The sequence below is a fragment of the Trametes versicolor genome, assembly GCF_000271585.1.
Source record: "Trametes versicolor FP-101664 SS1 unplaced genomic scaffold TRAVEscaffold_2, whole genome shotgun sequence".
NCBI classification, from domain to species: Eukaryota; Fungi; Basidiomycota; class Agaricomycetes; order Polyporales; family Polyporaceae; genus Trametes; species Trametes versicolor.
The window spans coordinates 485,268-505,256 of NW_007360322.1; the positions used below are offsets into that span (position 1 = coordinate 485,268).

At 58.6% G+C, this 19,989-nt stretch overlaps 5 protein-coding genes across 5 annotated transcripts; 1 reads left to right on the forward strand and 4 right to left on the reverse strand.

The window, feature by feature from the left end:
- Positions 1-3,280: 3,280 nt before the first annotated feature.
- TRAVEDRAFT_68931 (acyl-CoA dehydrogenase NM domain-like protein) lies at positions 3,281-5,420 on the forward strand (the record flags this gene model as incomplete). The annotated part of the gene is made up of 7 exons (XM_008035885.1): positions 3,281-3,344; positions 3,398-3,596; positions 3,648-3,767; positions 3,823-3,969; positions 4,029-4,542; positions 4,598-4,652; positions 4,702-5,420. The coding sequence occupies 7 exons, from the start codon at positions 3,281-3,283 to the stop codon at positions 5,259-5,261; spliced, it is 1,659 nt and encodes a 552-aa protein (XP_008034076.1). The 3' UTR covers positions 5,262-5,420.
- Positions 5,421-5,885: 465 nt separating this feature from the next.
- On the reverse strand, positions 5,886-8,506 carry TRAVEDRAFT_68932 (uncharacterized protein; the record flags this gene model as incomplete). The annotated part of the gene is made up of 10 exons (XM_008035886.1): positions 5,886-6,320; positions 6,390-6,844; positions 6,898-7,042; positions 7,131-7,438; positions 7,495-7,647; positions 7,700-7,738; positions 7,794-7,964; positions 8,018-8,119; positions 8,174-8,426; positions 8,480-8,506. 10 exons carry the CDS (start codon positions 8,504-8,506, stop codon positions 5,886-5,888), a joined length of 2,088 nt encoding a protein of 695 aa, XP_008034077.1.
- Positions 8,507-9,910: 1,404 nt separating this feature from the next.
- TRAVEDRAFT_114359 (UPF0041-domain-containing protein) lies at positions 9,911-10,435 on the reverse strand (the record flags this gene model as incomplete). The annotated part of the gene is made up of 4 exons (XM_008035887.1): positions 9,911-9,964; positions 10,017-10,090; positions 10,176-10,286; positions 10,372-10,435. The coding sequence occupies 4 exons, from the start codon at positions 10,433-10,435 to the stop codon at positions 9,911-9,913; spliced, it is 303 nt and encodes a 100-aa protein (XP_008034078.1).
- Positions 10,436-14,613: 4,178 nt separating this feature from the next.
- Positions 14,614-16,462, reverse strand: TRAVEDRAFT_115077 (uncharacterized protein; the record flags this gene model as incomplete). The annotated part of the gene is made up of 2 exons (XM_008035888.1): positions 14,614-16,020; positions 16,079-16,462. 2 exons carry the CDS (start codon positions 16,460-16,462, stop codon positions 14,614-14,616), a joined length of 1,791 nt encoding a protein of 596 aa, XP_008034079.1.
- Positions 16,463-17,013: 551 nt separating this feature from the next.
- TRAVEDRAFT_42899 (uncharacterized protein) lies at positions 17,014-18,141 on the reverse strand (the record flags this gene model as incomplete). The annotated part of the gene is made up of 5 exons (XM_008035529.1): positions 17,014-17,366; positions 17,432-17,552; positions 17,609-17,729; positions 17,780-17,999; positions 18,063-18,141. 5 exons carry the CDS (start codon positions 18,139-18,141, stop codon positions 17,014-17,016), a joined length of 894 nt encoding a protein of 297 aa, XP_008033720.1.
- Between the last annotated feature and the right edge of the window lie 1,848 nt (positions 18,142-19,989).

Genomic DNA, 19,989 nt, shown 5'->3' on the forward strand with positions numbered 1-19,989 from the left:
TCGTGTCAGTACACCTTACTCCCTCCCCGAAATTCAAACGCCAACGGAAGAACTCTGGACCTCCAGTGTTACATGTGGTACAAATCTTTGGAAGTAACACTGACCATCTCTTCTCTAGCTGCCCCGGGTGATGCCCATCAATCAACGGAATACAGCTACCACTGCTGGTAATGCTCCCGGGGTCGTTCACATACGGAGATGCGATCCGGCCGTCGTCGGAGTCCCCCTCATCCCAACCGTGTCTGGCTAGCATGCATGCAGTGGACACACTTGATTAATGCACGTTCTGCCACTGTTGGGCCTCGCTTGGCCTGATGCGCTCAGGCTGGACCCACATTTTCACCATGGCACCTCATGACATGGGGTGCGAAGCTGGATATATCACAGGAAGGATATTTCGCCGGCTCGGGGACCACACGCTATGTCGGGCGCGAGGCCTGGAAGCTTGGATGTCTTCGCGGTGCGTCGCCGCCCATGCTCTCCGTCATCATGGCGACATCCCGCGCGTGAACTGATGATCATGGTAAACTTCAAGACGTCGCCGTGTACACTTGCATGCGTGGTGTGTCACGTTGGCCCCATTTAGGTTCGACTTTGTCCTACGGGTTCCCGAAGAAGTTCGACGTCCTGCGCGCGCGTTGTGGGAGTTCACCCTTCCGCAGTACGTACTTGTTCCTTCCAAGCTTCTCTCCTCCCGTCTACCACGATCTGTCAGATGGATAAGACCAACCATGCAATGCATTTCAATGTCGAAGGAGGGCGCAACGCCGCCCCATCGCCGAACTTGCAATAGCGTGCGAGTTCCTTTGACTTCGGGCGCGCGAAGACAGTTTATCCAAGAACGTGAAACGACCGCCCACACAAGCATCAATGGCTACTGTTCCCTCATCGTTCTCACATTGTGGGTCACAGGCCGATTACTCATCTATGTACCAGGGCGGTGATTCGAATTTCGTGCCAGTGGTAGTTGAACGAGGTATTGCACACCCCCGAATGATCCGGACGACAGTGATACCTCGTCGGAGACATTCGTAGCTCCGCTCGTTTCCTCTCCTCTCGGTTCGTCGACTCCGACCGCGAGTACATTGCAGGTCCCGAACATATCCATTATCGTTTGGCACCCGGCGCGGGCGGCCCTCGGTCCCGGATGGCCTCTCCGACAGTCTCGAGATACACGTTCTCTCCGTGGGGCAAACCCGCCGAGGCCGGCCACACATCGTCTCCGCTCACGAAGCGAGATAAACGCGTACATACCAATATGTCATTCAGGTGCGTCCTTCGGGCCATGTTCAGCCCTGCTCGGCTGGGTGCACTCAGATCCCCAACGTTTTCTGTCAGCACCAGCCCGCTGCTCGATACCGCGGCGACACGGTCTCGATCATGCATGCGTTCCCCACGAGGCCCCGCAACTTCCGCATCAGGCTTTCAGGCGTGCCCGCCCGGTGTACCGACCGCTCGAGAGGTTCTTCCAGAGTGCGGATCTTGTGGGCATTGTCCATTTGCAGCGCATGGGTTGACGATCGGCGCGGTCGCGCTCAGGCTTGGCTGTTGGCACTGCATGGGACATCCCTGGCACGACCATCAGCATGTTGTCAGTGCTCGCTTCGTGTACTACGAATATATGGCAACCACGAAGACAACTTGTCTTCTGACGTTCCAAAGCAGGCTCACTATGCGTGCTTTCTGCTGCGGAAAATGTATACCGGCTAGAGGCGCTGTGGCAGCGATCGCTAGCCTCGAGGCTCTTTGGTGCAACTCAGGGGCGTCATTAAGGTGAAACGCACTCAGCAGCTATCTATGTCCTGCACACGTGGGTGAGCAATCAGTTGCCTGCACCTTGGTCTCCTCGTTGTAGTTTTTCCCGAGGCCGATCCTCATCTCGTGCTTGTAGAGCGAGATGCGCGGCACTGCGATCTCGGGCCCGCTGTTCGTATCTTGTCTGCCTCGGGGTTATGACAGAATTTGAGTTCGACGAGTTCACGCCGAGCCCGAGGACTCGCAAACTTGAAGTCGTGGTCGATCTGAGCCCGTTGCTCAGCGCTGAGCGGACAACGTCACGCCGTGCCTGTTAGCACCCGCACCCAACGCACTCACCACCACGTCTCCATGCGACCTTCTCTATCTTCAAGTCCGAGGGCTGTCCGTTCTCCGTTATATCCAGAGTGTAGAGTTTTGTGGCTGGAGGTTGGCGATGATCAAGGCCTAACGGTGCTCATACTTTTCTCGCCGATTGGTAGGTTTTCTGGATTAGGCAGGAGACTTACCTTATTTGATTGAGGGTTACGTCACAGGCTGAAATGTCCTTCCTCGATAGACGCCGATGTGATCGTTGACCGCGACCACGACCATCCTCCTCGACGCGGCTCTCGTCGTCGCTGTCCTTCCCTTTTCATACCTGTCGTCGAGGCCGCCATGCTCGGTGCGCGAGTGGCGGCAACATTTGAGCTCGAGCTTGCAGAGCTGGGTATGACAAGAGACTTTTAATCGTGTAGAATAATACCGTATTGAAATGGCACGGGAGAGTCAGTGTATGTGTGGTGAGCATATACACATCTATCTTCCGATTTGGCTCTCATTGCTTATAGTAAGACTTGCGGACTATCCTCGCTCTGGCTTTCCGAGTAGTGAGTCAGCTTGTGTTCAGCGGCGCGTCGACGCATCCCCATCGACCACATGGGTGCACGGTGCACTAGCGCGTCCCAGTGCCCACGAAAAGGGTCCAAGTGCGCTAGCGCTGTCCAAATAGCGCGTACTAGGGTGCGTATCTGATGATATGTGCGAAGGCGGCGCGACGCCCGTCAGAGGCCCCGATGTACGGCTTGACGGCGTCGAATAGCGCCATGCCGTGCCAACTAACTGTCACCTCGAAACAAAAGCCGCCTTTCGACCGCATCCGAGTTGGCGGACATTCGGGGGTTATCGAGATCGACGAGCATTGGCACTCAGCCGCATCTACGATCCGATGCTGGTTCTCGCTCTGAGAATCCGGCATCATCGTTGAGTCGAGAACGCGGAAGGAAGCCTGCAAGGTGGTCCATGGTGCGGCAGCACGCCGCCCGTTTCCGTCATGTACCCCTCACAAATCGCATCGGTACCTATTCTCGAATCCATAAGTACGCAGTCCTACTCGACTCTTTTGCTCTGTCACCCCCCCTCCTCTGTTTCGCACCCCTCCTCTCCTCACCGGTCTAGGATAATCCAGGCCATGTCTTCCCAAGGTCACCCTCGCCGTACATCCCACCTCCCTCACTCCCCCCTCTTCTTGACCCCGACCCACTCCATGGACCATAAAGACCGTGCCATACTCTCGTATAGGAAGGCAAAGGCGATCGGTCTTTCATACAGTGCGTCGCTCCCTTCCTATCACCGCATGTTTCATCTAACACTGTCTGCTTAGACATGACGATGAACGATTTACTCTCGCTTACCCCAAAGTTTTGGCAACTCCATGGCGACCCGATGGTGCTATTGGATGGGGCTGCGATGACTCTTCTTACGATACAATACAACCTATGCGCAGGTACACTTGCCCGTTATGCCGTGCGGCGTCCGGAGTTGGTTCCCCTTGTCGAAGACCTTCTTCGGTACCGTAAGCAGTAAGTCACTTTCGCCAATACCCTCGTGGCGCTTTCTGATGGCATTCTCAGTGGACAGTTCATGCTGACGGAGCTGGGCCACGGCCTCGACATCAGCAACATGGAGACAACAGCTACTCTACTGCCTTCGGGGGAGTTCCTTCTCAACTCTCCGACGCCCAGCTCTGCCAAGTGAGTTGTCATGCTATTGACCTATCTGCTCGCTTTGACTAATTCTCCACCATAGAGCAATGCCTCCCACTGCGCCAGCTGGGTTGCCGTGCATAGCGGTCGTGTTTGCGAGGCTCATTGTCAACGGCGAATTCTGTGGACACCGCCCGTTCGTCGTCCCACTCAACGATGGAAGACAGATGTGCACAGGCATCCAATCCAGGTACGCAGGGGATAACCTATTCGGCCCCTTGCACGTTGACTCTGACGCGTTCTTTCAAGGTTGCTTCCCTTTCGCGAAGGTCCAAACCCGGTCATGCACTCCTTGACCACGTTCCACAACGTCCGGCTTCCCCGGAGCGCGCTCCTTGGCTCACTCTCCCGCCCCCATGACAACCACACGAATCTCCTGGACATCATTCACCGCGTCTCGATTGGGACTATTGCCATCGGTTGCGTCCCGTTGTCCTCCATGCAGGCCTGCGCGACCATCGGAGCGATGTACTCCCTCCGTCGGAAGATCGGTAGCCCGACACAGCAAGTTCCCATCTTGACGTTCCGCACTCAGCACGGGCCTATCCTCGCGGTGACCGCCAGCGCGTACGTGACGCAGGCGCTACAACGGTGGTCCATCGCACAGTTCTGCGACAAGACCCTCGATGCTCGCGTGCGGCATGGCATTGCCGCCGTCTTCAAGTCGGTCATGGTGCAACTTTCACAACAAGGCTCCGTGCACGTGTCCGAGCGGTGCGGAGCGCAGGGCCTGTTCGCGCACAACCAGATGACCCGTGTACACGTACGTAGCTGGGTGTTTGCGCCGCAGATATAGCATTGACAACATATTGTTTCAGAGCGAAATACGTGGACTCGCGATCGCCGAGGGCGACATCCTCGTGCTCTCTATCCGTACGTCGTAAAATTTACCAGCAGCGAGCGTTCTCTGACATATCCGCAGGCCTCATCAACGAACTGCTTCTCGGACGCTACACCTTGCCCCCTTCCACAAACCCAGACTCCCTCCTCGCGCGACACGAAGCAGCCCTCTTCGCTGAGCTGCGCGCGGTCGCGGCCGAACCACCGCACCACCGTGACGAGGAGGTGAGCCGGCGCGTGCTCCCGCGCTGCCAGCCCATGATGGAGGCGATCGGGCACCGCATGGCGTACGACGCCGCGGTCACGCAGGGCGTGCGCCCCGCACTCGTCGACCTCTTCGTCGCAAACGCGATGCAGTTCGACGCGGCGTGGTACGCAGAGTGCGCGGGGGTCGGGCGCACGGCGCAGCGGGACATGGAGGCGCGTGCGATGGACGCGGTGCTGCCGATGCTGGGCGAGCTTGTCGCGGAGATGGACGTCTTCGCGTACGTGAGCGCGCCGATCGTGAGCGACGAGCGGTGGGGTGCGTTTGTTGAGGGCCTCACGACCTACGAGGGGACCGCACACGTGGACGCACTGGAGCCGGCGCAGGGCGCGCCTGTGGTGCAAGCCCAGCCCGAGATGGTGCGTTCACACTTGTGATTCGCGCTTGGATTTTGGCCTCGTCGTATCATATTCCTCTTCCCTGCGCATCCGTCCCTAACACACTGTAGCATACTAGTGCTCCCGAGTTGTCTCGTTCCATACTGTAGACTATGACCGCTTGCTCTCGTGTTCGCCCCCTACCCTAGTAATACTTCCTAGTACCTAGTTCGTCTTTCATGGCTTCATCATGTATACTAACGCGCTTTACGATACTTGCGATATAATGATGCTCAGGTATATTTGTTTGTACCACGTACTCACACGATACCTTCGTGATGTCGACCGCCAGCGAGTCCGCTTCTGGGCACTACAGCAACGCTGCTCGTTTCCGCGCGTGCGCGAGCTTCGCTGTCCTCGGTCTTCCGCCCAACTTCACTCGACGCTGCAACCCTCCCAATCGGAAGATTCAACGAAGTCGTTTCCGATCTCGCGTAACAAGACAAAACCCCGCTCTCCCGAGAAGTCCAAGGTTGGTAGTTGTATTGCACGCGGTCTATCTATCCACGTCACGTAGCATCGTTGCTTCCCCGCCATTGCCGCCCTCCCAGACGCGGTCGTTTGCGTTACCCCGTGCCCCGCGCCCTCCCCACACCGTGGCTCTGAGTGAGCCACGAGCCTATGTTATTGGGATGCGGGGAAGTGCGCATCCCGTCCCTGCAGCACGTCTCCGCCGCCGCCGCTGCCAGGTACGCCCTCGCTCACCCCCGCTACGCCTTCGACCGCTCCGACATCCACGGTAGCGGCGGCGCCCTGCTCGTCCGAGAAGTGGACCTCCTTGGCTAGGCTGGGAAAGCCCGCCGACGGCGCGCGATTGCGGTCGGCGGCCTCGTGGCTGGCGAGCCGCGGAGGGACGGGGAAGCGAACAGAACGCTGCGTGGGCGACGGCGACGGTGACGGCGTAGCAGGGGACTGCACGCACGCGTCTGAGCCCGCGCCGGCCTGGCCAGCGTGGGGGAAGGCGCCCAGGGAGGGCAGCGCCAGCTTCACTGCTCGCGCGTCGTTGCCAGCGGCGGCGTGTTTCACGTTGACGTGGGTGTTGCCAGCTTCCGCCGGTGCCTGCGGCGCGCGCGAACGGCTAGTTAGCACAACGCCGTATATGCTTTTGGGTGGTGCGTGCGGACATACCATGGCCTGCTCGAGGACGGGGATTGCCTCTTGGGCGGGTGCGAGCGCGACTTCTATGTCGATGGCGCGCGCGGGGCCTGCCGCCGCGCCGCTGCCGCTGATCATTGCCGCTGCCGCGCCCAGTTCCGGGACGTGGTCAACATTCACATCTTCAACATGCATATTCACGATCTCCAAACCCTCGTCCTCCGCCGGTAGCAGCGCGGCCTGCGGCTCCGCCACGCTGGCAAGGAGGTCCTTCGTGTCTAGGCCGCGCTCGACATCGTCAGTTCCGCCGACGTTGAGCGGGGTGCCCGGGCGCGTGAGGGTGCCCTCATGCGTGCGACGCGCCCACAGGGTCCAGTCAGGCACTGCAGGGCCTACGCTGCCGGTGCGCAGTGTCCAGGTGTGCGTGAGCGAGAGCGTGCGCGCGCGGACGTTCCGTCCGAACGAGAAGAAGGGAATCGACAGGCCGTCTGCAGACGAAAGGTCAGGTTCGAACGCAGCGCGACGTGGTGTGAGGACGTACGGATGATGATGGACCCCAGTACGACGAAGGCGACAATCGTCTGCAGCGTCGCGGCGAGCAGCTCGGCCTGGTTTTCGGGCGGGGAGTGCGGTGTCGGGAGCTCCGTCACAGCCAGCGTCGAGACGAAGATAGCCCCGACACCCATCTAGGATGTCAGTCGAGTGAGTATGAAGGGCATGATAGATGCGACTACTCGCTTACTGGGCCTGTTTATAGCATTAGCTTCGTTATACGCCGCGGCTAGAATCGATCCGCTCACCGAAGTGTCCCGAGAACATGGCTTCTCTCCATGTCCTGATCTCCGGCACCCACTTGTACAGGAGCAAAAGAGGCGGGATGCGCCGCAGTACCAGGACAGCGAGAAATAGAGTGACGAGGCGCCACGGCGTGATACCGAGCTCGGGCGCATTGAACAGACTGAACGGCATCCACGCGCCGATGTACACAAAGCACCCGCAGTTGAGCAGGAGGTCGATCACCGACGAGAACACCTCGTCCTCCGTTTGCGTGTTGAAGTAGCCGTCCCAACTTATCGCGGAGCCTGCCCATCAACGGTAAGTTTGAAGCGTGTAGGGGATCAACAGTCATGGCACGTACCCGCTGCGAAGGCGGCGAGGAGATCGTCGCTGCCCAACGTCCGGGTGATGCCGACTGTGAACAGCGCGAGCGCCAAGTACTGTGCGACGTAGGACTGTCGGTCGATGTACCCTTTGCGGTGTGAGAACTTCATCAAGTGCGAGAACGCGACGCCTGTGGTGATTGTAAGCCCGGATAGAAAGTCTCGCGATATGTGTAGACGTACCGAGTACCGCGCCAATGACAGTGCCCAAGATGACTTGGTCTACAGCAAGCGTGAGCATGAGCGTTCGAGGGTAGGAGGTTGGACAAGAGCTTACAAAGCCAGCCAACGAGGAACCAGTTGCCAATTGCTACCCGACGGGAGGATTCCGTGGTAAGATAGACGGACAAGCTCAGGAATGGGTACGCGAGACCATCGTTTGCAGCGGACTCGGCAGAAAGAATGCGCCTGAGATTCAACGGGACGTGTTTCGTTGCGAATCTTCCGCCTGTACGTAGGTTTAGCACGGAGTACGACGTAGGATCTGTGTGGTGCGCGTACCGACAATGGCCGCGGAAATGATAGGGTCCGTAGGTGTGAGACAGGCCGCGATGACAAGGGACGAGATGAAGTTCAGCGGGGGAAATATCACGAAAATGACCGCTGCATGCGTGGTGAGGATCTATACCTAGATAGACGCATAGAAATTCCACATACCCGCTACGATACACCAACCGAACGCCATAGTGGGCACGACCATGACCATGAGGCTCCTGGCGTTATCCGCCAAGTACGACTGCGGCAGCTCAACGCCGATAGCGAAGAGTCCGGCGGCGAGGGTGATGCGCATGACTTCAAGCGTGATGACGTTGCTGTCCGCGCCCCAGGAGCGGGGGTCGAACACATTGGCGCAGTATGGGCCGAAGATGACGCCGCATGCGGTGCCGAGGACGACCTCGTTGATATACAACTGTACGCCCATGAGTGTCAACAGTATGTCTACGGGCGAACCTAGCCGCGTACCTTTTCTTTGACTAGCAATGATACCATGCTGAACTGTAGGCGGGAGACACATCAGCATAAGGGAACATGCACGACTGATTAAGCGAACATATACGGAAGCGGCAGTAGTTCTAGCTCTTACAGCTCTAAAAAAAGCGCGAGTTTGCAAGTAAGATATCTCAGCGAGTGCGAATGCCCGTTGGTGCGTGCAATAGACCAACCAAGAAATTTTAGTCAGCGCGACCGCAGCCGTCTTTGTGAACACGCAAGACAGCTGTGCCACTCGCGAGCTGGCCTCCCTAGTACTGCATAGAAGACATGGTCGACGTATGTTTCTCGTATCCCAAAGCTTTCTCTGCCATCGCGTGAAATGGCCGACCTACCGCGACGACGAACCCGCCTATGACGATATACGCCAACCCCGTATCCGTGACCTGACGGGCGAGTTTGTCAGCTGTAAAATGACACAGAATATAACACGGACTTGCAGCAACTCTATATTCATCTTGATGGCTCGAAAGTGCGTTCTAGCCGGCAATAAACCGGGATCTATGTTCCTGAGGCGCGGGGGAGATGGTGGAAGGACGGAAGAGCGATAGTGGCAGAAAAGCCGCACCCGTTCTTAAGAACCTGCTTCCGCTTACATGGGCGTCTATATTCAAGGAGCAGAGCCGATAGCCGCCCGCGCCAGCCGCCGGTTGTACGCTCGGAAACTGCTTGGCCACCGCGAGCGTGCACGCGCCGCCGACACAGAAGCTGCTGCAGATGCTTGCTTGCGAGATGTGCGGAGACAGTGCGGAGTGCAGTGAGCTAAGTGGTTGGGGGTGGTCCGGCCGAGCCAATCAGCGGTAATGAGCACGGTTCGAGACATTCGACGGGGAAGACAAGATGAGGTCTCCGTAAGCCCGGGCGAACTCAAGCGTCGATAGCGCGGCCACGGGGAGGTAGCGGTAGTGGACGGAGCGCACATGCCGTACACAAAGTTGGCGTATGGTGCGACGGCTTCATGGACGTTATACGAGCGCGCGCGTTGGAGACGGTTCGCACCACCTCGTAAGACGTACGAGGGGCTCGAAGATGGCACTGAACAGTCTCTAATGGCAGCACGAGTCTTGAGCAGGGCGCCGATGAGTTCTTCGGGACCCAAGATGCGCCGCCTTGGCATGCGTAATAACCAGGCCCCGTTCGCAAGGCACCCCGGCGGACACCCGCGATAACGTAGCGAGTGTATGGAGACAAGCAATAGAACTAGCGGGATAGAATATATCGGGGTCGTATGGTAAAGGTATGCACGCTTCAAGCAGCGCTTGTCGTGGGCCCAGTCTTCAGAGCAGTCGCTGGGGCGGCCGCACCGCCGAAGTAGTTCATGACCGGATCCTTCTGTGTCTTCTGGTAGCTGTAGGATGATTCGCTCGGAGGGAGTCGCGTATACTTAGAACGGGAAGGGACGTACTACCAGATGCGGCTCAGCTGGCCGAGACCTGTCGACCCAACGAAGAAGTTGACCTGCGCGGGCCGTCAGCAATATGGACCCGCGCCGAGGGGAAGAGAAACGTACGGCAGCCAGACTGTAGTTGATCGGGGTAATGACGAGCGAGTAGCGCACCCAGATGAAGCCGGTCGCGGTAAGAGCTATTCTCGACAAACGGCGCAAGATAGACATCGAGCAGCCCAGGTCAGTCTCACAGCGCGAACAGGATAACGGAGAACGACGCACCAAGGTTTTGCGACACGCTCAGCTTCTCCGCCGGGCGCGAGAGGTCCTTCAGGCCCGCCGCGACCAAGCACCACTTCATCATCGGCGCCCAGAAGAACACTGTCTTCGGGCCTGCACACCAGCATCCGAGGAACGAGTAGGTAAAGTCCGAGAACGTTAGACGCAGATCAAGTGCGGATGGGCCAGCTCGCCGCACCTGCGGGGTGGTTCATGAACGCCTGGAACTTCGACGCGCCTGCTGATGTTGCTGCTCCGGACATGGTGGCTGACTAGTGGTCGAGCGAGACGGGTGTCGGTACGGACGAGAAGGAGTGAGGAGGACGAGGGCAGCGAGGAGTCAGACAGAGAGATTTGCTGAGGTCAGACCGTAACGTAGCGCTTGCACGTCGCCTGCAAGCGCCCACGCTGTTGTCGCACGGAGGCGCCAATTTCATACCTGCTAACTCCTTCATCGATATCCTGCCCACCAGCTGTTCAGTACAAACATGTACACTCATGACATGGTACCAAGACGCGATTGTGCTGCGACTATCGTAACAAAGCAACCTAAGCTTCTCCAGAATCCTTAAAGTTCAGCGATACTGAGCTTCGAATGATTAAATTCAACACGGCTCTCCTTATGGCATCACCGTGAACCCCTTGTGGATATATGCATGACCAGCTGGGCGCGGGTAGCTATACCCAACAATACCCTGTCCCCACAATTCAATATCTGACACTCCTCTTAGCGACCCGGCCGAAATTCGCTGAAGGTGGCTAAGCCGTTCAAGTTGACGCTATCAGCCGCGCCCCGCGGCCGCAACTTCTGCACATTCGAGACCGTCGGCAGTGCGCTATCTCTATGCTCACAGGAGTGTACTGCCTCCGCGCGCATCTGACACGGCATGCGAGTCGCGAACGCCCCCAACCATCCGTAAATTCCCAAGACATGTCCGGTAAGTTGGTTCATAACGACATCCTTGAATACCATGCTCAATTTTATCAACCGAAGCCTCGCGCCTACTACTACTCCGAGTCGCAACTTCGCTCGTAGCCTATAGCTTTGCTCCAACACACAGGTACGACTCGCATGGACCCTCGGTGCACATGCGTTCTGTGCCTGTACGAAATGGGATCCTTTGTATCGCGTGGCAAGTCCCCGCAGCACGCCACCAGCGGCAGTCCAAACCCGGACATGCCCATCTTTACAAACACTCACGCCCAGGTTGCAACTCGACGACCCAAATTTTGAGGCGCTCGGAAGACACGTTACACGCCTCGCCGCTGGTATCTGTCTATACTCCAGCTTGATGTGGAGGCCCCGGTTGTTCTTCAACACAATCAGCTTCTCCGCCATGACGTCCAGCGCCAACCAAGTTGAACGTCCGGTGCGCGTCTTACTTGGTCTTGACGTCGCCGCGGTCACGGACGAAAGACGTCCATGAAGCGCGTTGCGGTGTCGAGCTCATCCTAGCCAGCGATTGCGGGCACAACGTTTCAGCCGGCACCCACCGATGTTGATGTTTCGTCGCGGGATGTCGCCACTGTGGACCCTCCTCGGAGTTATTGCAGGGCAATACCGTGTAAGCCCCTCATCTCAGCGTCTTCTCTCCACATCTGCCACTCTAACTCCTGTCTGTCCTGGGTGCATTCGGATGCATTTCTGATTTCTTTGCAGCCACCATCGTCATATCCCGGTCAGGACACACGCCTCTTGTATGGAAAGGCCCGCGCTACTCGTGCGCTGCTCACTTAGGCTCTTTGACGGCCCTGTGCGGTGTGTGTTTTCTGGCCACCATTCACATGGTTCCCACAGCGCCCATCCGACTGTCCAATCGCTAGCAGACCATGCTGCAAACCATTGCGGCATTGCAGCGTTGTTCTATTCGCTCTCGTTAATTTATGCACGGAAACACGGAGTCCCATGACCCGTCCATGGACGCGTTCTTGTATGATGCACCGATGTCTCCGGCCGGATTGGTCACGTTGCCCGTCAGTTAGAATCGGCCAACCAGGAGGCTACGACACCACAAGGCTTTTGCCCCCGAGGTTCAAGGTATGTGGACGCGAGCTATCACTATAGCGCGTCGATACGCATGATTCGGATAGATCCGCTAACATGTCTGCTGCGAATTAGGTCGTGGACGCGGCCAGGCCTTTGCGGCTTCATGCCTTACCTCCACTTCTTCGCCGCAGCCTATTGTTGCCGTTGCCGTGCCATGTTCTTCGCACGCGGCTCGTAGATCTTCCAGGCTCCTTCGCGGCCGAGCAAACCTCCCGGTGTTGAACAACCTCCCGCGTAGTTTACCGCAACAGCTGCTTCTCGGGGCCGCGTCCACGGTCAACGCGCCATTTGTTCTTTTCCCAAGTCTTCCGGCTGGACATCACGAGGCCATGTCAGGGAGCCGGGGAAAGTTGAGTTTGTCAGACGACACGCGATATCTCGTTACTGAGCTTATCCGCAGATGCCGTTGCCTCACTTCGCAAGGTTCATTGACCGCTTGGTGCTCGTTAGTGCCACCGAGTGCCGCATGAGCACCAGTCAAGCAGACGACCGCCGCAAACCGATACGCGGTCTCCAGGTAGGGAACGTATCAGCGCCCCTGATGCGCGGAAGCACCATCAGTCCCGCAGGCAGAACGGTCCCGGGCACAAATTTGCCCCCTCTGGGCTTCGCGATCTTCGCAGCGTCATCGTGCTGACCGCACATCCCAGCCCGATCCTGCTCGGTCCTGCTCACCGCGCAACATGCTGGCCCACCTCGCCGCGTCTGGGTCGCATTCTCTCGCTCCCGGACGCCCCATGCCCACCGCCTACGCGCGTCGCACACACCCCATCCAGGCCCCATCGCACCGAAGCCCTGCCCCGGCCAATCCTCGCAACTCCGCCCGAGCCCATACGGGGGTTTCGGGGACTTCGCGGGCAGCCTTGCGACGCGCAGCGACGTCATTCCGAGCTCTCCGCCAATCCGAGTGCGCCCCCGTCCTCGCTGCGGGCGTCTAGAGGGCTGCGATTAGGCCCCGGGTGCCGCGAAGCTTGTGGCGCGTCCCACGCCAGGCCAGGCACTAAACCCAGCACGGCCCGTATGTCTTCCCACTGCGCCCTCGTCCAAGCTTGCGGGAGCTGAAGCTAGTTTGTCATAGCGGTTGGCGCTGGCGAAGGCGTGCTCGCGCGGTCGCGCGGGGTGGCCGATCAGGCCTCCAGGATGCAGCCGGTGCGAACGACATTGCTCGTGGCGGCGCTCGAAGAGAAGGGCGCGGGAGGTATATAAGACCATGCACCATGGCTTGAAGAGGTCAGCGCACTCCTCACCTTCACCTCCCACTTGTGCTCACTGGCTTGCATTGGTCTGTTGTAGGAGCGGGCACCCCGGCGATCTATGCGCTCCACAACTCGACCGGCGCACAACCCCTGCAACTATGCACCGGTGTCGCGTTCGAGTTGTGGCGGCCGCAAGGATTGACGCGGTATCGCTCCTACACCAGCTAGCAGGCTGGTGCGTACGACCCACCCACCCGTACCCTCGACCTACTGCTTCTCGCCTCGGTTAAGTCGCACCCTCTAGTAGGCAGGACCGTCCTTGACGCAGCAACGCCGAGCATCCTTCATCGATTGTGGTGGCACGAGACCTCGAAGACGCCGTTTGCCCCCGTCGGTACGGTACGTTCCTACCGCATAGCTCTCATGTCTCATGGCCAACTGCACGTCGCGTACTTACAAACGTGTCACACGTACCCCTCTTGCTTCGCGCAAGCTCGCCGCGCTCAGGCACGATTCTGTTCCGCTGAGCCCGCGAGCCCTCTGCATTGAGTCGGTCGCACGGCCCACTCCCTTATAGGCGGCGGCTCCGACCGCGTCCCCGTCACGCGGGAACACATGTGCGCAATTAGGGATAAACACCACCACTTTGCCGTCATGACGTCCCACTGCGCACCATGAGGCGTCCTGCCAACTGGTCAACAGGCTTCTGATTTCCAGGTCTGCGCACACCCCGGGGCGCGCGTGGGTGTCGCTGCCGTATCGATCTTACCGGGGAGAAGGGGCGAGGGGAGGGCCTGGCCCATGCCGTCTTCAGGGTCGGAAGGGGACGAACAATTACTCGACTAGTGATGGATCCCTAGGTCTTGTGCCGGCCGATTGGCCTGCCATGTGCCTTTGTAGTACAGTAAGTTACCCGTGTCGTGGCAATCCAACGGGATTTTACTCATCATGTGCTTCCCTCGTACCAGAAAGCGTTGCTCCGAAATCTGCTTTGTATTGATCTACCCTCCACGAAGTCCATCCTACGCCGATATAGATATCTCACCCTGGCTGATGCATTCGTGCCGTCAACTCATTTGTGCTTATGAGGTTGAGTTGTTGCCGCGTTCCATCTTCCGAGAAGGGGCTACTCCCTTGTGTCCTGAAGCTAGTGAAGCACTCCGGAGGTTCCTCTGCTTTCGTTCAAAAATGCTCGGGCTCAATGCTCGCACATAGCGAACTCGGCTTCGAAGACGTTCTGGTTGTGCGTCATAACGAAATGCGCCCGCTCCTTCATGAGCTCCTCGCGATCCACCATAGCCTCCCCCTCCGTCACCATGCCCTCTAGCACGTATCCCAAAATAAGCTCAACAAGCTCCGGAGGAAGTCTCGCAGATATTTTTGCGCCGTACACCGCGTCCCTGTACCACTGCGCCTGCTGCCGGGGTACCACACTCGTGGAGTGCACCCGCGTGAGCGGGTCGACGAGGAACAACGCGAGGATCTTCCGGTGGCCCCCGCGCGTGGGGTCCGCAAGCTCGAACGGCGCGACGCGGTGCTGGTATATATTTGGGAACGCAATGCACTTGTCCTCGCGGGCGACGATACGCCCGAGCTCCTGGTTCAGCGCGCGCATATTCGTGAGGCCGTACACGGCGAGGTACCCGCGGTGGTCCCACTGCTCGTAGTTGAGGAACGTCCCGCCGTCGCTCAGCCCGTCGCCGACGGCCGCGCGGAACGCGAGCTGGGACTCCGTGATGTTGGCGTTGTCGTAGTAGTAGAGCCCCGTCGCGACGATCTTCTCGTTCGCCATACCCTCGACGTGCCATGCACCCCCCGGGTAGCTTGGGTTCTCCGGAGTGAGCACGATGTTCGCCATCTTGACGATGACCTGGATAGTGCGCCCACGCAGGCTGAGCGCAGCGCGCCCCTCTGTCTGCGGGGGCTCGAAAGGGACGACGTCCGGGATCACTGGCCAGCGGTAGCGGCTTTGCCAATCTTCGACCTCGCTGGTCCCGGGGGGTGCTTCCTTGAGCCACACAGAGTCCGGATGCTTGTACCACGTTAGCGGGTTGATGGGGAAGATCGGCGAGCGCGGTGGGTTAAGCTGGTCCGCAATGACGCGCTCGAACAGAGGGAGGAGACGCTTGAGGATGGACGAGACCGTGCAGTACCCCGCCGTGTACTGCTCGGGGTTGAGATTGTTGATGTAGCCTTGGGAAGTCACATGTCCCGAGTCGGACACTGCGAAATCGGTGGGGAGCCATTGGTATGATCTGGAGACAGCATACTCGAACGGCAGGCGGGGCTCCTCGGTGCGGCGATACCAAGCGTCGCGCGGATGGCACTGCTGGATGTCGAGACGATCGTGCAGGTACTCTTCGTGCGTGAGCAGTCGTAGTGGATCTCCCGTCTCAGAGTGAAGGCCCTGCACCAGGGAGTGTCCGATGCGCAAGCAAAATAACGAGGGGTGAACGAGGTCCAGCACTTGCTGGCCGGACCCGGGATGCCAGTCCTTTTTATCCTCCGGGACGTCTTCCAGTCGCTCGGCTAGTTCCTTGAGAGAGGCCTTGAGAGAGGGCGGAATGAGCTGTAAGGACTCGTACACCATAGGAAGAGTTGTTTCCTACGATTCTCGAAGTTAGACGTCCACACTTCCTATGTGCAAGCGCGGCAACACTCACAGATATCCCGGTCTCCTCGTCGCGCTGGGATGCGAGGTATCGGAGCTCGTCAAACAAATAAGCCAGCTGCGCGTCCGTGATCGGGTCGCGCGGCCACTGTTTCTCGCCCGCGCCCTCGTCATACCGTCGCTCGCCTCCCCAGAACTGCTCGACCATCGTGAGGTCGTGCTCGATGACCTCGCGCGTCCATCGCGCAACTATGTTCGGGTCGTGCACCTTTTCCCACCAGTTTGGCTTGTCGCGGATGGTGCGCGCGAAGCGGCGGAGGCGTAGCTCGACGAACGGGACAGGGTTGTTCAGGATAAATGTGAATGGGGAGGGGAACTCGAGCGTGCCGGAAGAGTTGGATGACAGTACACTTGGACTATCTTCCGCGACTGGCATTGTAGCCATGAAGGGTGTGGAAGAGGCTTAAAGCAATGCGTGATCTAAGAGAAGCGTTCGACCTTAAGTACAAAGTCGCATAAATGTCGTCTGCAACAACCTTGTGGCATCATGAACGAAACCAGGAAACTCACCTTCATGTTTAATTTACTGTCCGGCATACCCCGTTCTTGTCCGAGATGGGCGTTTAAACGTGGAAGATGCGCACCCAGCTGTATCGAGGGTACAGAGTCAACGTGTCCTTGAGGATGTTTACGTAGATCAGTGGGTGCTGCCTTTTTGTGGCCCAATGGAACTCGTTCGCGATCAACTCTGCCGGCACAGAAGCTTGTGCCTCAAGGATTATGTGCTACTGGAGTGTCGTTGCATGGCTTGGAGTGCGACCAAAGCTTCGGCACATCTATCACGAGTGACAAGCACTCACACCTTCCTACTGGATTCGCGCAACATGGCGAAGTCTATAAAGTTATATAAAGAGTATCGGGTATGCCTATTATCATCAATCACAGCACCTACAGAACGAACGTAGCCAAAGTCCCAATAACGCGAGCTCAAGGAGTGTCCACATGCGAGTCGAACGGGAACTGGGCGAACGTGAACCCAGAGAGCAGCGTGTCGTCGGTCGGCATCCCGCTGTTGACCGACGTGAGCGCCGCGAACACCGTGCCCTCGAGCCCCGGCGGCACCACCGTCTGCCCGTCCGCGGTCACGTTCGAGAACACGACGCTGAGCCCGTCGAACCATGCGACGAACGCGGGCGCGGAGGCTTGCGCGCCGGTCGGCTTGGTGAAGGTGAGCCCGACGAGGGCGCCGTGCGCGGGGGCGGCCTCGGAGAGGGTGAGCGGCGGGAAGGTCTTCACGGGCAGCGGGGGGTTGCTTGAGGGGCAGCTCGTGACGAACAGGGCTGTTGGTCCGTGAAGAGTCAGTTCTCACTCGCGAACAGGTGGACAGTGTCGGGGAATGACTGACAAGCGATGGAGAACGCCGCGCTCGGACTGAGCGGGGAGTCGAAGGGCCCGTTCCATCCCTGGAACTTGAGCACGGCAGAGGAGACCCACGCCGCGTGACGTGCCTCAACAGACAAGATGGACTGCATGTACGCGCTCAGCATGTTGCATCTGTCAAACGTCGTGTACTGTCACTTACAGCCGCGTCCGTCAGGACACCCTTGTCCGACACAAGCTGTGCCGCGCCAATGTATGCCGAGTCGCCAACGTCCTCCAGGGGCATGGAGAGCGCCGCGAACGATCGCGGGTCAGTGAAGGGGCTTTGGAGCGTGGTCAGATGGTGTATGTGCTCATCTGCCGTGGTACTCACAAGTTGTACTCGCACGCCTGCGTGGCGGCGGCACCGAGCGCGCCGCTCAGGAACTTGACGTGCTCGGCTTCATGCTCTCCGATCTGGACGAAGCGGCCACGGACCCAATCCGGGAAGCCAGCGTCCGCAAAGGCCTGCGCGTCGAACTTTGCGAGGGCTTGAGCGTAGAAGGCGCTCTCGAGATGCTCGAGAGTGAGTGCGAACTGAAGGACATCCGTATCTGGTTGTAAGGACGTGAGCGATGAGCGTAAGGGTGGATGGTGAAGCTCAAAAGAATGCTCACCAGTCACTTGAGCAGGCGCAGGGGCACCGAGGACGACGGATGCGGCGGCGAACGCCAGGAAGAAAGTTTTGTGGAACATGTCGTTAAAATGTCGCCCTGGGCGGCGTGAAGGAAAAGAGAGAAGTAAAAGGGGGGAGTCGTGAGGATGAAGATGGGACGCCTCGGATGGAGTCGCTTTTATAACATGGCACATGAGGGCGGCGGCGCATGAGAAACGGGCATAGCCGGCTTCCTGTACGAATGAACTTCGACTCCTGCCAGAACAAGGCAGAGGGTGGCGGCGCCATGGCCGGGGTGACCGATCCAACGGCCAACCATCGTCTGTCCCGGGCAAGCAGCTGCCAGTGCCGCATCTAAGGAGTACTCGGACACCTCGGCTAGGCCGGGCGACCTTTGACGCTCACACGGTATGTATGCCGGCCTGCATCCTCGAGGGTTCGGCGCATACGCTGAACGGGTGCGCCAGAAGACGATCCGCGCTTTCGCTCGGGAGGAGGCTTGGTTGGCTACAGAAGAACCGGGTATGTCACAGTTAGTCAGTGAATCGTGTGAGCAGGGATACGATGTGTATCTCGTACCTAGTAGCCCCTAACAATGGACGTGAGTAAGCGCCACGGGCAACTTAGTTCGAAACAAACTCTACAATAGATCGTAGTCGACTCCTCTGAGAAAGCTATACAGCGGCCAAGCCGAGTGTATCATCGAGACGGGTGCAATAGTGGGATTGCACGCCTGTCCAGACCGCGCAATACCCTAGAGAGCATTGCTGAAAGCACGCCGCCATCTCACACAAACGGAGATTATGACTTCGAATTCTTTAAGTGCCAGCAGCTTTGAGTGAGAGGGGCACTCCGTGTGGAACTTGTTAATGTAACGCTTCGGCCGGTCGCAACAACGAAATTGTTCTGTACACTGAGGCGGCATTGGTATGTGTATGTAACAGACCAGAGAGGGACTTACACGCCAAGCAAACGACCTGCGACGGTGTCCAGACACACTCCGCGCACGCCCGACGAGCAAATAGCCTTCCTCTCCCGTGGTTGCCTTCCTCGGTGGCAGCGTGTACGGCGCCGAGTCTGGCGACGCACGGGGATAGGCTCGATTGGCCCACGGCCATTCACCGGGGTATACGCATCTACACGCCGTTGGCGACGCGTCGCAACGTTTCCCCAGTCGTCATTCGAACACGCTTTGTCGTGGGAATGGGTGTCGGTGTTGAGAGGTGAACGACACGGTATCCGGCAAAGCGTGCTAGCCAGTCACAAACGCTGATGTCAAGCTCACGTAGAGGTTCTTGGAGGAGATGGATGGATTCCGGGTACTTAAGCTCGTGGGGGTGGTGGTCGAGCGCAAACCTCGCGGCACGTTTGCCGCAAGAGATACTGGACAAGGCCGGTGGCCGGTCCGACAGGCCGCCCTAGGCCGCCCTCCGGCCATATCGAGCGTTTCCGAGTTGGGATTTCTACTCAACGCCTCAACAAGTTGTTTTCGAGGGAGCCGGAAGACTATCGTTCCTCCCAATTCCACGCCTATGACAATTCATCAATTTCACATCGTCACGCCATCTGGCAACAGCATTACCACTACTGGGAGAGGGGGTCGAGTTGAGTACGCTGAAGTCCTGCACGCATATACAATCCTCAAGTCTACTCTGCTCTCTGCGCACCCCTGGTCGCGACTTCAGTAACAGCCCCCCGGTGGCACTCGAGCTCGAGCCTGACCGCAACCGCTGCCGGTAAGCTAGCGCATGCTGCTATCGCGCCTCCCGCTACCTTACACCGCACGTCGAAGATCGACGATGTCGACGCGGAGATAGCATCGCGCATAGCGGCCTATGACGACTTAGAGTACGTACTGCGCCCACCTCTTCTGACGAATCGCTGACAGGGACTTATCACGTCACCTAACGCCTGCTAACAGGTGTTTC